This window comes from Sylvia atricapilla, chromosome 1, assembly GCF_009819655.1.
Source record: "Sylvia atricapilla isolate bSylAtr1 chromosome 1, bSylAtr1.pri, whole genome shotgun sequence".
NCBI lineage: Eukaryota > Metazoa > Chordata > Aves > Passeriformes > Sylviidae > Sylvia > Sylvia atricapilla.
In genome coordinates this window covers 75,615,306-75,637,324 of record NC_089140.1, presented here as the reverse complement: position 1 = coordinate 75,637,324, position 22,019 = coordinate 75,615,306, and the positions used below count along the sequence as shown (strand labels likewise).

The 22,019-nt window shown below is 34.6% G+C and overlaps 1 protein-coding gene across 1 annotated transcript in view; it reads right to left on the bottom strand.

Annotated features, from left to right (window-relative positions):
* LOC136365644 (cadherin-12-like) overlaps nucleotides 1-20,929 on the bottom strand; it is a 34,017-nt gene extending 13,088 nt beyond the window's left edge. Inside the window, exon 1 of the mRNA XM_066326277.1 lies at nucleotides 20,518-20,929. Coding sequence (XP_066182374.1) covers nucleotides 20,518-20,748 — 231 coding nt within the window. The 5' untranslated portion in view covers nucleotides 20,749-20,929. The remainder of the gene's footprint in view (nucleotides 1-20,517) is intronic.
* Nucleotides 20,930-22,019: the final 1,090 nt, after the last annotated feature.

The window sequence follows — 22,019 nt, the reverse complement described above, 5'->3', positions numbered from 1 at the left end:
TTGTAGCTATTGGTAGTTAAATTCAGCTGTATTTGCAGCAGCTGTTTATGATCAAGGAAGTGAGATTCACAAAGAGAATCAATTTTTGCAATTTTTTCTGAAATTATTCCTTTGGTGTGATAAATTACATATATCTTTTTTGAACATAAGAACAGACTTATCTATTAAACAATAATATATTTACTTGCTGTAGACTTTCTGAGCATCAAACATCATCTTTCCTTTGCTGTCTGCCTTTAAGTTTTTACAGATTTCATCTTCTTATGACTTTTGCTTCAAATGTAGAAACAGGGACTATGGAAAGTGTGCCTCTTCAAAAAGACTGTGTAAATATTTTACTCATTGAATAATAGAAAATATCTAGAGTGAATAAGGCACTTTAAGAAAATACACAATCTAGTGACGTTAATGTTGATTATGCCTGAAAGATGTATGCATATTTGTTAATGAGAATGCAGAACAATGGCACCTATTTATAATTAGATCAAATCAAATGAAATGGCATTTGTTTGTAACAAAAGTTTCACTCTAGCCATATTTGCACCATAAATTGAACTAAATTTTAAAATAAGGGAGACTGAAGTCTAATTTACATAGAAAAGAAATCCATTACTTCATCCAATTTATCTAGATAGGTAAAAAATAAAGAGTGCTCGCTTAAACTAAATGAAGCATGAACAGGTAATTGCAGTAATTTGCTTATGAATTTTCCGAAAATGAGTAAATCAGAAAACAATATTTCTGTTGCTCCCACTTTTTTAGGGGAAAATACGCTAGATATAAAATTTAAAAAGCTGTTGAAAGCTAGCATTTTTAATTTCAATAACAAATTGGATATTAAACATTTATTTTCAGTACAAAATAATTTGTCAGAAGATCCCATTTCTTACAAGGATATCTGATGATGATTGGTCTTCTGCATTGATTGATTTAATGCATCAGAATAAATTCAATATGAACACTGCCTCATGAGTGTATTCTCTTGTAAGTAGTGCTTTACAGTAATTGAAGAGTAGTGCACTCTAGTATTGAGGCAAGTTGCATTTCCCTATCTCATTCAAGAGGCAAGCTCTAACTACCAAACTATGATCACAGTGTGTGACTGACTACAGGAACACAGCAGGTACAGCCTCCAAAAAGAGTCTGCAAACCATCCATGGAAAGCCATTCAAGGATTTACTCTGTAGAACTGCACTTTATTTATATCTAGTGGGAATAACATGTAACTGCCAAAGCCCATATCCACAGCAGGGCACAGGTCTATTTATAACAGCCACGTGCCCCATAGAGCTGTTTCTATTAAAGGAACAAGGTCTTTAAGTAATTGAGTCCTATTTGACTCAATGAGAAGAGAAAAAGGCTTTATAAACACAACTTTCCACCTTCTTATCCTGACCTTCCATACCTGCCCAGAGAAATAGCCAGCCTTCTTGAGCTGCTATGAGAGCCAATTTAGTGCCATACCCTTTAAACTAATCCTTTTGAGATGCTGGCTTAGCAGAATGAGAAGAACATGGCATTCACTTGTAGTGAGCCTTTTTAAGCTTTCAGAATAGATTCATCTCTCATTGGCATCCAGCTGGCCTTGTTTTGAGTGCTGCAAAATGTCTTTGAAAAAATCATAGAGCACAGACAGAAGGAAAAAAAAAAAAAAAAAAAAAAAAAAGCAGGACCAAGCTTTTGATTTACTATATATGTATCTTAAATGTACATATTTTTCATCTTAATGATACATTTACTGGAAACATGAATTGGTGTTGTGGGATGCCAAACACCTGTCACGAAGAAATTTCATGCTATAAAATCATGAATAAACTATGTCCCAGCACATTTACAGTCATACCAAGATAATGTTCTTCTGTAAGAATTCAACTGAATGCCAAATTTTCTACAAATGCTTTCTTAAAATTCATAAACTTGGTAAGAAACACCAATGAATATTTTGAAATTCATAAATACATCAAGATTTCTTTGCTAATTTGTTCATTAACTTAATAACCTAGTTAGATTTGGCTTAACTTGATTAAAAAGCGATTATAATACCAATCTCATATAAAATAAAAATAATCTTAAAATTAGTTTGATTTAAATAATACTATTAAGTAGTGGTGTTTCCATTAGTGGAACAACTGGTACCTGGATCAATAGTTATTTACCTTCTTCATATTTTGATATACCAGCTGCACTATACCACTAGTAGCAGTGTAGCATTTCTGACTTCCTGAAGCATCTGTTTTGTGAACTGGGTTAGTACTGTGGATCCCTAAAAACTATTTTGGGGCTTGCATGATTCCTTTGTTATCAGCACCATATGATTACCTGTGGAACATGTTGACTTTTTTATGAGTACATCAATATGAATATGGAATATGAGATTCCTTAGATTTTTTTTTCCTGTAAGAACTCAAATCTTTATTCTTGTAAGATAAATATATACAAATTTAATTCTTAAGTATGAGATGAATGTGAAATGGAACTTGTATTTTAGAAGAAAAAAGAACGGGACAATCTGATGATGTCTCTTCAGTACATAAATTAAAAATTGATTTGATACTGATTAATTTGCTCTCAAAAAATTCTTCTGTACTTAAGCAAGTTTGCCCTCAACAGGCACTGTTTTCAATTTTAAGAAGGAGCAACAAGAAATATTTTTGGAAGACAGGGGAAAAAAAATACTGAGTAGTTCTCCAACTTGCCTGTGATCTGTGAATGTCATGACTTTGATAGGCAGATGAATAGGTGATTCAGCTAGGTTGGGCAGTAAAAGCACAGTAAGAACAGATACATGCTTGTCTATAAAGAGGTTGTAAAAGAGATGTTATAGATCTCAGCTGGAGGATATTTCTTCCCCTGAGTGCAGTGCAACTATCTAACATACATCCCTTCTCAGCAGAGCAACACAAATGCACCAGAATCATTAAGGGAAGGTTGTAAGGTGCTTCCAGATGACTCCCCAAAAGGGCAAGTAAACCACTATTTTCCCAGCATTACTGACTACATTTTACAGGCTGATCCTGCTGTTACACCTACCTCTGTCCCACAGGAGAGGTATGTGTGCCAGTGCCGTGCCAGGGCAGCAGATACCAGCTCCTTCTCTACTCAGCCCATATGAACTCCTACATTTCCTGGCTGAGCAGTACTGCCAGCTGTGAAAAGAATGGAAAAGCACTTTTCCCCGTGGACAGGAGAAATAATAAACTAGTCATGGCAACGGCAAATTAGCAGCACATATCAGCACTGCAGGGTGCATATAGGATTTGTGTAGCAACACGCTGAGTCTCAGAGGTATTACAGACTTTGACAAAGGAAAGTTAATGATGTTCAGGTTCTACAAAGCCATGTTCATGTAACAGCTACAAATGATAACTTTACATCAATTTTCAGAGAGCATTATCAACCCTACTTAGAGAAAGGGAAACAGACAAAGAAATAGAATGGTACAAAGAAGCCCAATGGCACATTTTGTAAACAGAATTCAGTGAAAGTGTACTAACTTTAATGGCAGTACTCAATTGTTCAGCTGCCTTCCAGCACAATAGTTGTAGATGAGTGTGAAGTTTGCTTTTCATTCAAGCCATAGAACCCCAAAGGTCAGAGAAATGAAGAAGAATAGTCTAATTTTATAAAACTTCAGCTAAGAACACCCAAGAAATTGTTGATCTTAGTAACTCCATCTGAGTTAGAGAGAGAGGATAGAGAAACATCAATTCTACAGAGAACGTCAACTAAAGCAACCTCTTCTCCTTCCAAATGAAACTGGGTCAGTTTGATGAAGGTTTAAAGTCAAATCCACAAAAGGTCAAGACTATGAAACCAGAGGACCTATGAGAAGAAAATCTGGATGGTTTACCAGCTCAAAAGAAAATAATTAAATGAAGTTTCCCCATGTGCAGGGTTTGCACACACAGACACCCACAGATTGTGCTTGTTTTAGAGTAGCTCTTTTCCTGGTTAACATGGAAGAGGAAAAAAAAAAAAAAAAAAAAAAGAGAGAAAATAAGGAGAAAAAAAAAAAAGAAGACTGTGATTAAAGGTGTAAGTCATATGCATTACTAATGGATGTTGCAAAACAGTTAACAAATGTTTCCAAAAGAAAGGGCAAATGAATTTTACATAGCCAAGTATTTTAAAAATGCACATTTTATGAGAACTTTAAAGGAAAAAACAGACAGCATTTTAGACTGTGCTTTACATACAAGATTTCTCTATCACAGATTGTGAATTATGTATATCCTTCCCATATCTTTTATATATAAAAATGTTTTGAAATATTAATTTTTGCAGTTTATGAAATATTACCATGAATATTTTCGGGAGCACATATTCAGAAGTATTAGCCTTTGAGGGAAAAAAAAAAAAAAAAAAAAGGTAAAAGCATTAAAAAATGTATTCAGAAAATTCTGTTCTTCATAACATCTTGTATCATTTTTATACCACAATTTTTATTTTGAAATATTCAGTTTTCCATTGAATTATTTTATTTCTCTTCCCATTTAATTAAAAAAAATTGAGTTACACTTCATTTTATCTTTCATTGTAGCAGAAAAAAATCTATTTGAATAGACCATCTATTATAAACTAGACATAGCAATAAATAATTTTCATTTTTCTGATATCATTCTTATAACTTTGCATTTCCTGTTTCATGCTTTGTCTTAACAGTCATTTAAGATTTAGTCAAAATTTATTCAAATTGAAATATATTAGTGAATTCAACATAAATTTGATCTATCTCATGATTTTTATTGTTCTTGACATGTTTTTTTCACAACATGAAAATTAATGGGTGGACATGTTCTAGCACAGATAAGAAGTAATCATAAAAAGAAGACTTGAACAAATGTAGCTTTTACTTTCTGATCACACACAGACACATAGACACACAAACATGCACCAAAAACTTGAAAGTTAATTTCTTCTAAATCAATATTGTTTTACACAAACAATGTAAAGACTTATTTTTAGTACCTAGATTTTTCAAGGATTCTAAGTCATGAAAGAGATACACTACAAAATTGATTTTTTTACATATTCAGGCATGTAGAAAAATATAAATATCACTAAGAATTACTCCAAAATTGAGATTATACACTCATGCTTTATATTACTATTTTGCATAATTTCTTCCCCCCTTTGTGCATTAGACGATACAAATCCCTTCTGCTCAGTAAGTCATCTTAAACATACTGGAAAATTTCAACAAAATTTAGGGAAAGATGGCTGACTAAATATGCCAGGACTCACCTAGCCTCGGGTAGTGTCTCTGTATCTATTTTTTATTTGACACAAGCTGTACCTATGTTAGCAGGTAATGTGAACCAGTGAGAGCGTTCTGTAGAATGAAGCAGCTGATGGAGAGGAATGATGCAGGCAATAAACGCACCTCAGGGTTTTCTGCTGCAAACAAAATCTCATCTGGTTCGGTGGACTAAGTGCCAATTCATGTAGTGCATCCTCTCAACCTTTTTTATGGAGAAGTGATCTAGTTTGTACTCTCCAAGACCTCTCCTGATATGAACAAACTGCAGTAAGTCTGAATGATCAAGAGATTTGCCTCAAAAGTGCTCTTTAATTTGGAGTCAAAACACTCATGAAGATTTGCTAGCTATCTGGTACAATTCTAAAACACAGCTATGACTTCAGAATTTAAGAAGTATAATATTACTTAATTTTGAAAGAATAAAAAATAATTTTTCAAGAAATATCCCATTTATGTTTTGGACACAGACCAAAATGGAAGTGAACTTTAGTTTATGTCTACATTGTATCTTTAAGTAAAGACATAGAACTCTCATTACCTGGTTATAAAATTTGTGGTGACATAAAGTGAACTGGAATTTAACAGGAAAAAGTGAAAATTTACTTTAAAATCTCTGAATCTGAAAAACAGTTTCTGAAAATGCTTTTTCTTAATAAATTCTGTCAAAATGTGTGGGGTATTGACAACATCTAGAAAAATGTCTTTAGTTACTTAGTAGACATTGTTTTTAGGCTCATCGGCTCATCTTGTCCTTTAGCATATAACATTAATGAACATTAAGACGGTGATTGACTTTCAGGGTGTTTTAAGACATCATCATGAAAGAATATCAATGGCTTTGAAAAGTCCTTGAATAAACTTACTCATATTTATCTTTGTAATTTACTTTTTTTCTCACAGTTTGAGTTGCATTATTGGAAAGTAACACTGGAGATAAATCACTGAAGCAAATAATTTGTGCCTACCTATTTAAATCAGCATATGGACTGTCCATCACTAACAAACATGACAGTAGACTCCCCACAAACACCCAGAAAAAAAGAACCTTTGGTTCCTGTCCTAGATATTAGGACAGGAGAGATTTCATGTGTCTTTTTTCTCCCCCAAAAATACCATTTTATATTTTCCCAACAATAAAAAAAAGAAAATCTCTACAATGCATAAAATGTGATCAAATTCAGGACATATTTCTTATTACCTTGTATAGCCTACAGGAAAAGTAATGTCAACAGGCTAATTTCTTATACCATTACTTTTTACAAGTTTTTAACCACTAATACTTGGAGATAATTAAAGAAAATGAGAAGCCTGTCAGAATTATTTAATACACTGAGGAAGCCATTACTTTGGAATCAGTCTCTGGGGCTGGGCTCCCCAAAGAAACACGTTAACAATCTATTACAAGGAACACAAGTGAATACCCATAAAGCACAAGGCAGTGAATACCCATAAAGCACAGACTGCCATGAACACAAGACTCTTGGTTGCCTCTTTTCCCAGTTATTTTTATAATTTTGTCATTTATCTTGATGATACATCAATACAGTAGGGTCATAAAAACTTGGCAGCCCTGACCTTTAATCCCCTTCCCTCTTCCCCTTGAGCTTACTTTACCTTACTTTTTACCTTGCAGTCACAAATTTGACATTACTAATGTCAAGACTAGGAATGGACTTGGTAGCTAACTATTTAATCTAAAGAGCACTGCAGTGCTGGATGTAGGAAAATTTAATCAGTAATCCTTTATTTAATTTCCAGGTAGGCAGATCTGCCCAGCTCCCTGCGACTGTGTCCTTCAACAGAGACACAACTCCTTACTTATCAATTCAGACAGTATCAAACTGTAGACCATTATTTATATAAAAAAGTCCCACATTTAAAAAGAATTAGAAAAATCAGAAGGATGGACTTTCTAGGTTTTAAGCTTTCAAATTAATTTGTAAATTATTCAGGCAAATATTTCAGTCTACCTGCAGTTCAGCTCCCTACTTAGGAAAGAGAGCTGGCACTTTCTTACCTCACAGAGCCACTGCAAGGATGGTCATTGAAATGCTCAGATGCCTTAGTGGTGAGGCCCATAAAACCTGTCTTTGAATCACTCTACTTTATAGTCAGGCTAATAAGCAAAAAGGACAGAACAATTAAATTTTTTGTAGGATTAATTACAATTTCTTTTAAGAAAGTGTTGCTTCAAAACAAAATAATAGGTTAGACATTAATTTTTTTTAATTGTCAATATATCTCATTTTACTACCCTGGACTGAGTAATAAAATTATGTTATATTTGCTACCAGACTCACCTGGCAGAAGACTCAGAGCTTGCTGAAGAAGAAATAATCAAGTGCACTTCAGAACCAGGCCTTACAGTAGCTTTCAGACATGACAGTGCAATAAACATGTCAAAATGGTGAATAGAGTAAATAAAATAGTACATAAAAAAGAACCAAAGCAAATATTGTTTGCATCCAAATGAAAGAATGATTTATTTTTGGTTCTGTATTTTGCTATACAAAAAGAGCAGGTCAAGTTATTGTTTCTAATATAAATCATAAACTTGTTACTGCCTTTTAACTTCTTGATAATATCAAATTACTCCATTAGCATAAAAATTACTCAAAATAAGTACATATTTCACTTCTGAAAAATACCACAGCAACACATATCTTTACTGAAAATAAATTTTTCAGTTGTGCTGGTCAGTTTTTTCAATTTTTCAGCATCTTTGTAATGGTTCTTAATCTGCACAAATCCTGTCTGCCAAAATTCATTAGGCTTGTGTAGGAATCTCCTGATTCTGCAAACACTCATTGATTGTTTTCTTGGACTCTAATACTGGCATCAATTAAACTTGAAGCAGTTACCTCCTGTTGGGCTGATGCAGCTGGATTTGACAAGCAGGAGCTATTAAGCGGCTTATATGACAGTGTTGAAAAGTACTTTTGGTTTCTAGAAAATATATACTGCACTAATAATGTCAATGAGACTTTTTTCCTTGGCTTTCTCTTCCACAGTTTATGCTTCAATTCTCATAGCAGGAAAAAAACAACATTGTTACAGCAATTGCACTGTCCTATCTCACTCTTTTATTATAATCCTTAATTCACATCAGCAGTAATACATACATATTTATAGGCTGATGGTATTTGACACAATAACTCTTGTTGACTATCCAAATCTGCAACTTGACACACTAAAGAAAATATCTTTGGATACTGCATTATGAAACACTAAAAAACTCTACTTTCTTCAATGCAGTAATTTTATGCTGACACCAAGGTACAAGAAGACATAAAAGATTCAGAATCAGCTGTGATCAACATTTTACTCAGACATCACTCTTGAAAATCAGAGCTATGAGAAAAAAATGAAATAGAACAACCTCTGCTGAATGGCAGAGAATTATTGTCAGGGGCTAGGGTTTACCCAGTGCTACAGTGACGCAGAAAAGGACTTACTAATTAAAACTCATTTATTGACATTATCCTCTAGGATATTGGAACAGAAAACTCTCTCTTCTTGTCTCATCTTAAGCTTATTTAAAGGACACTTAGAAGTGAACAGCGGAAAAGGGGTTTTGAAGATGCAACACTTATATAAAAAAACCAAAAGGCTGGTGTACACATACCTGAAAGGCCTCAATTCTTATTCAACCAGCATATAAAACACCTACTCTCCTTTATTGTATGTGGGATTTTGTATATAAAGACTGTATGCAAACATATGCAAAACTCTGATGGTTTTTAAGTTTGCAAGACAAACACAGAATTCTTTCACAGAAGTAAAGCAGAAGGTGTAATAAAAATGTCTTTAATTTACTTCTTCATATCCAGCTTATCAGGCAGTCAGACTAACAAGACATGATCACAACTTCTATCCCCTTTAAGAGGTCATTTTATTTTCATGAAGAGGATTGCAAAGTATAATTTAAACCACCTACTGCTTTTTGTAAGAATGCCACAAGATTTGTATAACAGGGTAAAAATATCCCAGCAAGAAGACATACAGGAATATTTGTGCTTTGTATATGTCTGTCTTTTCAAGTGTGTTTCAGTTTGAGTGTAGGTACTACTGTGGTTGTCACATTCATGCTGCATGTGAATGATGAGCTTGCCTGGGAGGTTTCACGGCACCTGATCAAGTCCCCTCACATTCCCAAGTAGGTATGAGCAGAGGCTGAGCTAGTTCCCTCTCACTGAGAGTCAGAGATGAAACCAAATCACAAACTGAGTGTGTGGGCTGCATCCTCAGCATAGCAAATGTGTTTTGTGCTTAGGTCGGTGTCAGATACAAGGGATCCTCTGGGGAATTGTTAAGGGCCTGAAGAGGCTCAGATCTTTTTAAGGATGTTTTAAGGACTATTCCCTATCAGTGACATGCACTAGAAAACTAAATAAGCAGTTAGTGTGAAATGGCTGGCAATATTGAAAGTTAATGAAGATTTGCAACAACATCCCAAGGCTCTTGCTAATCAGACATTTTTCTTGGCATTACTTTTGTATAGTGACCTGCACTACTGTCTTATGTTTTCTGAATCTAATATTATTACTAACAGAGCCAAATTGACAAAACTATTAGTAAATTGCTACATGAAGTACAGCAGATGTTTTAATTTTACATATAAAGACAAATATTTGTATTTTTCATTAGGAGAAATGGTATTGAATAAAATGTATTTTCTCTACTTAAAACTAATTTCTTACTTAATTAAATTTTTTGCCCATTAAACTGAACCACCTTCAACAAAGTTAAATTAGTCACTTTTTGGGAACATGACTAATATAAACACTTATCAATATCTTATTCTAGGTGGAGGAGTGTGTCTGTCATAGAACCATTACTGTCATTGGTCCCCAAAGCAAGGTATGCTGCACTGGGTGCACGGGGCCTCCAACTCAGAACTCTCTCTGCCAAAGGTGAAGGTCAGAGGAAACACAGCTCACCACATAGTTTCCAAGTGCCCAATAGTTCATGCAGATATTGGTGGTGACTACAGTTATTAGCCTTTGGCAAATGGATTTCTTTATTAATTTCTTCATTTTCTTGTCATTAACATGAAAAAATCTGCTATCTCTGCATCAACTTATGGGGTGGAGCTAGCTAGTTTGGATTGATTCATTTTGTGAAGGATCACTTCCTTTTCTTCGCTCTGAATGTGCCACCTGTTGGCTTCATTTCTGTCCTACACATCTTGCATTGCTGAAGGCCGGAATCTTCCCCCTTTATTCTCACCCCTATGTTCTAGATATTTTTGAGATGTATCATAATTCCTCCTCTTTATTTCTTTTCCAAACTAAGTAAACCTATCTTACTCAGTTATTCCTCACTGAGGAGTCAGTCCAAAGGTCCTGATTAACCTTTTGTCCTTGTCTGTACTTTTCCCAGTTATTTGGGGCATATTCTCTGAGACTAGAGAGAAATCATTCCCATATGGAAGATACAGACTCACCAGAAATTTAGATACAAAGCTGTATTAATGACATCTATTTCCTTCGGCTGCTGCTAAGAATTTCTAACATCCCATTTGCTTGTTTTGGCACACACCACACACTAAGCAAATGTGCATACAGCTATTATGAAACAAGATCTCATTTGAGAGAGATTATCATTTCCACGGAGCACAATAATTTATTATTGAAATTGGAATTATCCCCCTTCTCCCACAGTATGTACCGTTTTACATCAGCTTTCATGTCTTCTTTTATTCCTGTTTCATAAAGTGATTTTCACATTTTTTTTCCATTTACCCTTTGTCTTGAGTAACTCTTGCATCTTAATTTGAAGAGCAAACACTCCCCTGGATATTCTCACACTTTCCAAGATAATTTATGGTGACATTAAAAAGCACAGACACCAGCCTAAATCCTTACTGATACTGAATGCAGCATCACAGTGTCCAGGATGAAACACAGTAATGTTCTTTCAGTGGTCAGTTAAGTATTTTCACAACAGTAGGAGTGAATAATCCATATGTTACTGAAAATCTATCTTTTAGCAAGCAGCAGCAAGGTTTTAATGACATTTCTGTATCAATCATTGATAACAGAATCAATAACAACTCTAACTTTCATATTCAGAGACTAACAGCTAAAATAAATACAATGCATACAGGGTAATAATTTTTATAATTATAGCTGATGATAGAAGACAGGATTTTTTTCAAAGTTTGTTTTGTTCTTTATACACACTTCTTCCTCTTGTTGCAAATCCAAGAATAACTACTGTGCACAGCTATTTGGGCAAAACCCATTGTATTTATGTATTTAAGTAACAAAACCTCCAGAGAAAAAATAAATTTAAGCTAGTTTACCAAAAATTAAAGCTACATTAGTTTTAATTTTAGTATAAGTCAGTTTAGTGGACATTGTGTTATTAGTAGGTCTTTCAGCTTTTGTCCTCCCTTTTTCACCTTCTATGAGATCAGCCCCCTGGGCTGGGTGGGGGAGGGAACATGTCGCCCAGCAGTGTGGATATAATCACCTTTCTCCTTAGTCACTCTCTCCTGCCTGTTGAGCGCATGTATTACTGCCATGCAACAGTCTCAGAACACATGAATCTGGTACCACACAGTGAACTACACCAAGGAACTGATCAGAATTTAAAAAAAAAAAATAAATACCGGAAGGAAAAAGTCAGTTTTACACCAGATTGTTTTTATGCTTTAGATAATCTTCCACTCTTAGAAACAACATCATCTGTTTCTAAGAGTTTGCAAATGCTTCTACAAGATCATTGGATTATTTGGGATTTTATAATCTCCATTTAGATTTATTAAATGATAAGCAAGTGACAGAGGAGAGAAAACTATGCCATAGTGTTCTCATTACAAAATTATTTGACACTACTGGGGCATCTAAATAATAATCGGTTATTTTAATTTATTTTTTTTATTATTATTATAATTATGTCCTCAGTAGTTCTTGGGTACACAAGGTCTATTTGAAACTGGAAGAGACGCTGTGGAGTTCAAAGCTGCTGTTAATTAGGTTACTTCCTCAGAATTTAACAGGATAGATAACAGATCCTATGCAAGAAGTAAGGTGATTGTAACTTTTGCATCAGAGCTGATATCAGATACAGGGAGACAGAAAAAAGGATAAAGGAATGGTTGTTTCTCCAGGGAGAGGAGGGACAGGTCATGCAGAGCCTGTGGGAGAAGAAGCATTGCAGAGAGAGAGGAAAATGGTCATTGCCATAAACCCCAATACTTCTTCCAAGTCCATGGCTTTCTATGTTATATAACAGAAATCACAAAACCATATTATTTAATGGCAGCATTTGTCAAGATTGCCAATCCAAATAATTTCTGTTGACAACTTGCATACAAGTATATTAACTGCAGTGACTGAATATGAGATAGATAACCTTCTAACTTGTTACCTTCTCCCATATGCTGGTTCTGGAGAGCTGATAGGAAATTATTTTTTTCTTTTTCTTATGAAGCATGCTTTATTAATGATTGATTGATTCTAGCTGTGAGGTTTTGAGTTTGTTTTTGTTTGTGCATTTTGGGGGCTTTTGTTTTTTAGTGTGGGGTTTGGTTGCTTGTTTGTGGGGTTTTGTTTATTTGTTTGTTTCAGGATATTTATCATTTTGTTTGAAAAAATGAATTTCAGTTTCAATATTGTTACATTCTATTTCTTCATGCTCATACCTTGGATTTGAATTTCAGTGGTGATTTTTCATGCTATGTTTTCAAAACTTTGCATTTTATTGAAACAATTTTAATCACAGAATCACAGCATATTCTGAGCTGGAAGGGACCCTGAGAGGAACTCTGAGATCTTGCCTGCACAGAACAGCTTCAAAGAGTCACACCATTTCCCTGAGAGCAGTGTCCAAATTCTTTTTGAACTCTAACAGGCTGATGCTGCAACCATTTCCCTGGGCAGCCTGTTCCAGTGCCCAAACACTTTCTGGGTGAAAAACTCGTTTGTCATCTCCTGCCTAAACCTCCCCTGACACAACTTCTGGCCCTTCCCTGGTCACCACAGAAGAGGTCAGTGTCTGCCCCTCTGCTTCCCCTCACAAAGAAGTTGTAACCACAGTGAGGTCTCCCCTCAGTCTTTTCTTCTCCAGGCTGAATAGACCAAGTGACCTCAGCTGCTACTCATGCAGCTTCACCTCAAGACCTCCACCACCCTCATGGCCTTTCTTTGGACACTCCCTAATAGTTTAATGTCTTTCTTGACATTGTGGCACCCAAACCTGTCCCCAGCACTCGATGTGAGGCTGCTCCAGAGCAGAACAGGACAATCCCCTGCCTTGCCCAGCTGGCCATGCTGGGCCTGATGCCCCCCAGGACAGGGTTGGCCCTCCTGGCTGCCAGGGCACTGCTGGCTCAGATTCAGCTTGACATCAACCAGGACCTCCAGGTCCCTCCCCACAGTGCTGCTTTTCAGTGAAAACTGTATAAATATCCAAATTATATAAATATGCATATTTAAATAGAATTAAAAATTATTTATATTTCTGAAATTTGCAGTTTAATTTTTTTTCCAATTGCTGTTCTAATACCTAATCCATGTCCCTCTACAGTGAGCAAAGAAAACAAAGTCCACATTGAGAAAAAAGTAATCCACACATAGATATGGAATCCTGAACTTTAATCTAGTCTCCTGTCACTTAGCAGTCCTTTAATATTTCTGTAAATTTTTGTTTGTTTTCCTGCTGAAAATTTATACTTCTGTAGCATTTTTAGGTGTGGCATTATACTGTCCTTTTTTTTTTTTTTTTTTTTTAACACCTTGCCTGTTGCAGTAACCATACATTTTATTCCATTTCTGAACCTTCTTGCTATTTTGGTTTACACATTGTTACTCGGAGACAGGAATGGCTACAGGTATTTAACATTCTCCCACATTTTGTTGTCTGGCAAATGCTATTTAATTTATTACTTGGCATTCTGATGGTCCCAGCTGAATTTTTTACAATGTTTCACTTGTTGCAGATTCAGCTTGCAATGCTAACATACAGAATACATGCCCATGTCTGATCTCACTATCAATAACACTATGTCTACCAGCTGAATCAGAATTTTTCAGCCAAACTCCATATTTAGATTAAATAAATTTAAAATCTTCTATTTTTTTTGGAGTAAAAGAGGAGACCATTTTTGGTTTGTCTATTCTCTTTCAGTCTTGTGAAGAATTTCTAAATAAATTTTTTTAAACTCTCTTTTCCCGTATTTCCCTGTTTAAATGAATTTTCTGCCCAAATGAAGCCACTTATACAGAAACATTCCAAATAAAACAATAGGTATAAGATATTTCTTTAGCAGCTTAATTTCTACAAGCTTATTTGTATTTCTCCATCTGTTGGCAACATAAATTTCAGACACACGCAAGCACCATTAGCACCATACACTCAGCTGTGTTCAGAGGTCTTGTGAGACCCAGTTATTCATTCTAACGGGACCATTTCTGCAGGCTCTGAATCTTCTACAGTGATCACGGAATTCTTGCATAATACAGCCTGCTAAATTTTAGAGTTTGAAATCTTCCAGTCTGTGACCTCCTTAGCTTTTCAGAACAATAACCTCAACCTTCTACATCCCCTAAAATGTGGGTGACAGCTTAAGAAGTTGATACTTTCTTTTTATTTTGATCACTCCTTGTCCTGAGCTCACTCTTTCTCCTCTCTCACGCAATCAGTGAAAACACAGCCCTCCTTTTTTTTTTTTTTTTTCCAGCTCCAAATACCTCATATAATTTTCATCAATGTAAGGACCCCAGGCCAGAGGTCTTAACTACTACTATGGTCTTAATTTTTCTTTTATGAGCTACCTAAACAAAGTAAAGCCACTAGATCAATAATAAACATTCTGTTGCAAGTTGTTAATCTCTGCTGTATGTCTTTGTACACCTTGTAAAAAGGTAAGCTTTCAGGAGTAAACATCAAATGCAAATCTGACTTGCTCATGGGGGTTTCGTGTTTCCATGGTCCCATTTCCTTCTCACACTTTCACGTGCAACTGTCAAAATTACTTTGTGTCTCACATACTCTATGCAATTCACAGGATGCAAAGCTTTTAAAGTCATCACGTTTTTTCACCAGATAGACATAACTGGGAGAGACAAAGGTCTCAGCTCAACAGAGCAAGAAAAGAGATACAGAATTCTGATACCAGTTCTGATTCCTCTTACACCTTTTTTACCATTTTATTTCTCCTCATCAATTTCTTTGTCTGTAATAAATTGTGACAGTGCTTTTGCTTGAATATGTGCATGACATAAACTCTGTAAGCCAATTTAGTAAGCCAGGTTAATGTGATCATGCCTGATTGCTCTTTAAATTACCATCTAAAGACCACTAAGGCCCAACAAGATTTCACTTTGATGTCAGCACACAGAGGTGAGTATATGTTCGATGTACTGAAAAAGCTCATTCTTATACATAGCATATCTTTCATACTAAAATCATGCAAAATGAGTAACTGTGATGTCCTGCATCATGGGAGTCAATTAATACATTACTAGCAGCAGTGCCTGAAACAATTTTCATCTCCTTGATGATGGCACTGTGCAAATGTCTAAAGGAAATAATACATGGCTACCTTTAATATTGTTACTTCAATTGTGAGAGTGGAATCTGATAAATTACAAAGCCTTTTTGACAATGTTAAATGAAATATTATTGTGATCATCTTACTAGAGATCTAGTAGAAATACAACTTTAAAAAGATAAGTTTAATCAGGGTACATTTATGAATAGATTTAAACTTTTCTTTTTCCTTCAAAGGGCAGTAGCTTTCAAATTCACTGCACATTTTTTTTTCCTTAAATTTTATTTTTCTTTCAAGTTAACTGAGTCCTTATGAATAATGCCAAAATTATAGCCACTGCACTGTAAAATTGTTTGTCTGAACAGATTCAAAACAAGCAATGCAAAATTTCCTTTACACACTGCCCTGCCATCCAGACACTCATCCAAGGGGTAAAATAACTGTAAAAAAGAGAGTGTGTATTCAGAAGTAAATGTTGATTTAAGCCTGATGGAAGCTGGTCAACATTAGTTCCATTATATTAAAAATTTTCCACCTAAAATGTATAAATTAATTCTATGTTCATATTTCAGATGCAGAGGATAAATTATAAGGTTTAAAAAAAGCATGCTGTTCTGCTCACAGATATAGAGCTCTGCTTCCTCCAAATCAGCACTCTTTCTGCCTTGATATATGGGCAAACCTTTGAAGAAGATGAGGATTTCTCAGGACTGAGTCAGATGAAAAATACCATATTGTTACATTACCCTGTAGTGCAATAGAGCAGTTGTGAGTATTAAATTTTTCAGCATCCTTTTCTTAACAAAATATATCTGTAGTAGTTTTTATGTGAGCATGCATTAATGTGACAGAAGTTTAAAGAACAAGCTGTTGTAAAACATAGGTTATTCATGGGCAAAAATATCTTGTAAGCTGAGGTTTTGGGATATTTTTTCCCCTACACTGGAAAAAAGAGAAATGGACATTACATTGAAGAGGACTGTGCAATCTTTTCCTATGCACCCATTCTGATTCCAGTACAAGCTACAATATGCCTGTCTCTGCAAACTTGAGAACAGACAGAAAAAAACATTCTCACTGGAAGCAATTGTGCAGGTGTACAACAAAGAGAGATGTGAAGCATTTGCACACTAGGAATGCAAAGACATATATAAAGGGAAGATGCCACATGCAGCACAACTAAAACCTTTGCTAGTATTATCTTGACCATGTCGTTCTTTTGAACTTTCATTAATTTTGCACATTTTGCTGCCTCTGCGTGTCACTGTTGAAACAACAATAAAGAAAGGTTACAGACATTTTTGTAGTGTTCTGGTTGGGGCTGCATCCTCTTTCACTATCCTTGCATGAGACCAATTAAAACTTCTGCCTTGTTTGTAGGTATAAATTGTGCTGGGACTTGTTGATGCTTGAAGACCTGATCCTTTGATGATTTCTGTCACCATTCACTGAGACCTGAGCTTTTGCACACACACACACACACAAAAACCCAAGCAAACAAACAAACAAAAACCAAACCAAACCAAACCAAAAACAAACAAACAAAACAAAACAAACCAAACAAAAAAACCCCATACTTTTTTGCCTTCATCCACACACGTGCTATTTTTGCTGTTTTTGCTTGGCCTTCTGGAGCTTCACAGTACCAGGAAAACAAGTAAAGACAAGTAAAGCATTGCAAAGTAAATGAGCAAGCTTTATTTTACTCTTGCACCCTGTCCATTTTCATGGGTCACATGGTAATACCATGCTATAATTTTACTTTTTAGACAGGATCTGCTTAATGAATGTAGCACAAAGAGGGTTATCTTCTGTATATCAATTTGATGGATTTTTATTCCTCTTCCAGATTACATGAGCAGATTCTCAAACTTTAATGATCAGGTTAAATGCTTTTAATGTGTAAACTTCAAGCGTTATTTCAAAATCACAACCTGTAAGCTAGACTAATTCCTATCAGTTTGTAAACTGTATTTTGATTAGAAACCTGACATTTCTTGATACATTTGTCTAAAAACAGATATGAAAGGAATTGCGTGCACTGGCTGATAACAGAAGATGTTATTGCTGTAAATCTGTATTCTCTTACAGAAGGTTTGCAATATTAGCTAGTCACCCTCAACTGTTTAGTGAAACTGTCAGCTGATTTAATAGATACATTAAACTCCTATTTATAAATTACTGCGCCATTATTAGTGCAATAGTTCTATAATAAGTAAGATAAATGCCTATGCATAGGGGTCCTCATATCATGGTTAGAAGACGATAAAACGCTTGTGATTTCAGATCACATGAAATATCCTACACTTTATAATATACTTATTACCAATTACCACTTTAAAATATAGAACAGTAGCATTATAAAAAGAATTAAATTGAAAACACATGCTTTTGGAATAAATGTTTTATTTTGGTGAATCATTTATTTCTGCAAATTTAGTTCTGCAACCAATCCAGAATTCAACTGTAGTTAACATCTTAAAAATTTTATGTGTTTTTTAAAAAAATGCATAGGATCTAAAGACATTGACTAGTGACTGGTGGGTATATTTTAGTATGTCGACAATGATTTGAATTTATATGAAACTTAGCTTTTGATATCTGAATTTAAAAGCACAATTTCTCTAAAGAACTTCTCTCTTTCAGTGTTATATGTTCATTGAAATCTTTGTAGAAACTAAGGGGAAACATAAACATCTCCATCTTGGTTTTGTTTATTTGCTTGTGTTCTGTTTTTGTAAGATTCAGCAAAGATAACATACAAAGACTAGAAGGGTTTAATTTTTTAAAAATATATTAAAGCAAATAGTTAATATAATTAAACCAAATTAAAAATGTTGAAAAAAGTTATTTTAATTAATTATTAATTTAAACTAATTATTATTTTAATTAATAATTAATTGCTCTATTCTAGAAGTAGATATTTTGACATAAAAAAAGGGGTCTGACTTTTTAACTTTCCTCATACTTGAAAAGTGTCCCACAATTTGTAACATTTCGAGAAAGTCTTAAGAAGTAAAAATATTCCAGGAAAATCTGTGATAAGTGTTATTCTTAATGAAAATACCCCAGCTCTAAAGTTGCATATAAGCTTAATGTCAGTGGAGCAAAAACAGGGCAAAGGAAGAAGCTGATTCATCAGCATGTTGAAAATACTCCATTTTTGTGAAAAATTAATATTATTTGGGCATTCTAGAACTGACCCTTAATGACTACCAAGAAAAACTTACACAAAGGAATAAAAATTAACAGTAATTTCTCTGTCTTTTGACATTAAAGGCACAGCAATCACATTGCCTGTGCTACAGCATTGAATATGATGAGAGTTTTTGTTGGAATCTTCAGCGAGGTGCCAGAACAAAGGCATGTGTTGGAGAAACTGTAACTTGTATCAACTGGATATCAAAAATATTATTTTTTTCATTATACGGTCCCCCTTTCTTCAGACTTACAACCAGTTCATTGTCTTAACTTTGTGGGGAAAAAAAAAAAAAAAACACAACAGAACAAAACAAAAAAAACCCCACTGCTTTGCAAATTGCTTTGACCAATATATTTTAGGGCTTAACACAAATGCCTTCACGTGCAATATCCAAGTACATTTTTAGCTGATTTGCTAAATAATCTAGTGTTTTATTTATACATCCTCAGAATAGTTTTCTGGGAGGTTAGGAGGAAAAAATAATTTTCTGTTCATTTATTTATATTTCGGGAAAAAAAAAAAAAAAAGAGATTTCCTGAAGTTACACTTTAGGAAAACAAAAAAGAAAGAAGTTCAGAATTATATAAAAGCAAAAACTGAAGCAGGATGACTCATTTTTACAGTAGGTGAATTTAAAACCTTGCTGTGTAAGGAAGTGGCATTTGGGGACCCAGGAAACAAATTCCCAACTTGTTATTTTCACTGAGTAAGGTCCTTTACTTAAACTGAACATTATACACAGCATCCAATTATATACTCTGCTAAGATTTTCTTCGGGTGTCCTTTTCAGCTTTCCTATCTGAATACTCTATTATTTAAATTCACCACCCCCACACCCCTTGAAGAGTTTTGTTTCAATTACTCATGTCCCCTTACAGAAACAGCGGACATATAATGAGAGAGGGAATTGCAAAAATTCTCTGCAGGTATGATTGTGCATGTCTATACACGGTATAAAAGCTATAGTGCAGAACTTTGAATTATGAAGCAATAAAACATATTAGAAGTACTTGAAAACAATCTGAACAATCAGAAATAAAAGTAAATGGTTCTGAGACATAAGACAACAGACCAAAACAAGATGTGGCTTCATTAGCTGAAAACTGACTTGGAATAACTGTATCAATCACAGGAATGACTGTGCATTCTGGGCTTGAGATTTAGGGTTTATTAAGGTTTTTACCTTATCTTATGATATCAGAACGATATTTGTTGCTAAAAATAAAATACCCTGTTACAGTAGTCTCAATTAAAATTAGTTGTGAAACACAGACTTATATCAGAACCCTGTTATTTTATTTGTTTCTCTTTATTGTTGTTGTTGCTGTTGTTTTTGTTTAATTCCAAAAGCAAGAATGGAGAAATAAGACAAACATGCAAAGACAGAAAGTATATAGTGATGACAGGAAAGGCTAGATTGTAAAAATTAGCAGAGAGAAGTACTGCCAGTTGAAGAAGATTTGTCCCACCAGAAACAGGTACACATTTATAATATATTATAGTACTTGTCTATATCACTTGAACCTTAATAGAAATAGTAAAAAAAAAAATTACCTTTCCCACATACTGAGGTTCAGAGCCCATGTACTCCTCCAGCACAAAAAATTGATTCCACACCCAGCCTCGTTTGACTCGCTGGGCAGATGATCTCCTCCCTGGCGCTGGGACAACATTTTCTCTTGGCTGTGCTTCTAAAATCTCTTGTGGCTGTGGATGCAGTGGTGTTAGGAGACCTCCATCAAACAGGACCCAGAGAAGCAGGGATAAGCAGTTCCTTGTGAGCATTGGCAATGGCTTCCCTACCGCAAGTAATAAAAACTCCAGCACTTAATGTAGAGCAGAGGAATCCAGGTTTGAGGTGTCTGTGGCCTTCACTACTTAGCTTCTGATTTTATTGCAGAAATGCTAATGCAGGCATTAATCCTTCTGATGACAAGGTATTTGCCGCAATAAATTCCATCTATAGGGACCTATAAAAGAGATTTACATGCAACATCAAATTACATAGGATTACACTGAAGCGTTCATCAAAATTCTCACACCTAGTTAGTTTCTAGAGACAAAGATTAAGAATCACGGTTTAAAAGAGATTGCTATTTTCATTGTAGCACTGAGCTGCTCTAGAACATTGTACAGTTATCACAGGAATGCTTCATCCTTGCTTTGCTTAGTGTTACCTTTGTGTCTGTCTGAGAGAGGGCTGTAGCCTTTGCTTTAGGATCAGTTATCAAACAAAACCCTTTTCCACCAGTGATATCAAAAATGTTTACTCCAGATTTACAAAAAAAAATGCTGGAGATCAGGGGATCCACTCTTTCACCCTACTGTCTAGAGCAGGATCCTTTACTGGCTTTCTCTGCCAGAAAAAGCCTTTTGAAGTCTTCTGTAAAGTGTGCTGGTTGCCAGGTATAAAAAATAACTGCCTGTAGGGCTTAAGATAGATGCATTTTATATTTTAAAAACAAAAATACAATTTATAGCACTATGGAATTCACCACTTTATTAGGGCCTTATTGTGTCATTGATTTTTAAGCATAGGTTTCTAGGAAATCAATACAGTTCTGCTTAAAAATCAATGGCATGATATGGACCTCAAAAAAGAAGAATAATAAAGTACTTAACCACATGTATCTTTCTTTTTCAAATACTGCCAAAGGTTATATTTTCCTTATGAATGATATCATTACTATCCATAACAATAAATGACATAGAAATTCTTATTTCTTAGGTACATGCTGAAGTATTTAAATAGAAATGTTTTTTTAATCAGAAACCTGGAAAACTTTAAAAGTCTTAAAAAGAAAACAAACAAACAAAACAAAAACCACCCTGAAAGAATAACTGCACTTCCTATACTAAATTTGAAGTGAGACTTTCTGTTCTGATTTGAAAGTCTATGTTTTAGGTCTTAAAAAAAGAAAAAAAAAAACCTGATGAAAAGTATCTACTGAGTGTTTTAATTCTACCTTCAGAAAGGATAAAAGATAAGGAAATAACTCCTATCTGCTCAGAATCCTTTAAATAAAATATTTTCTAGGTTATGTTATAAACATTTC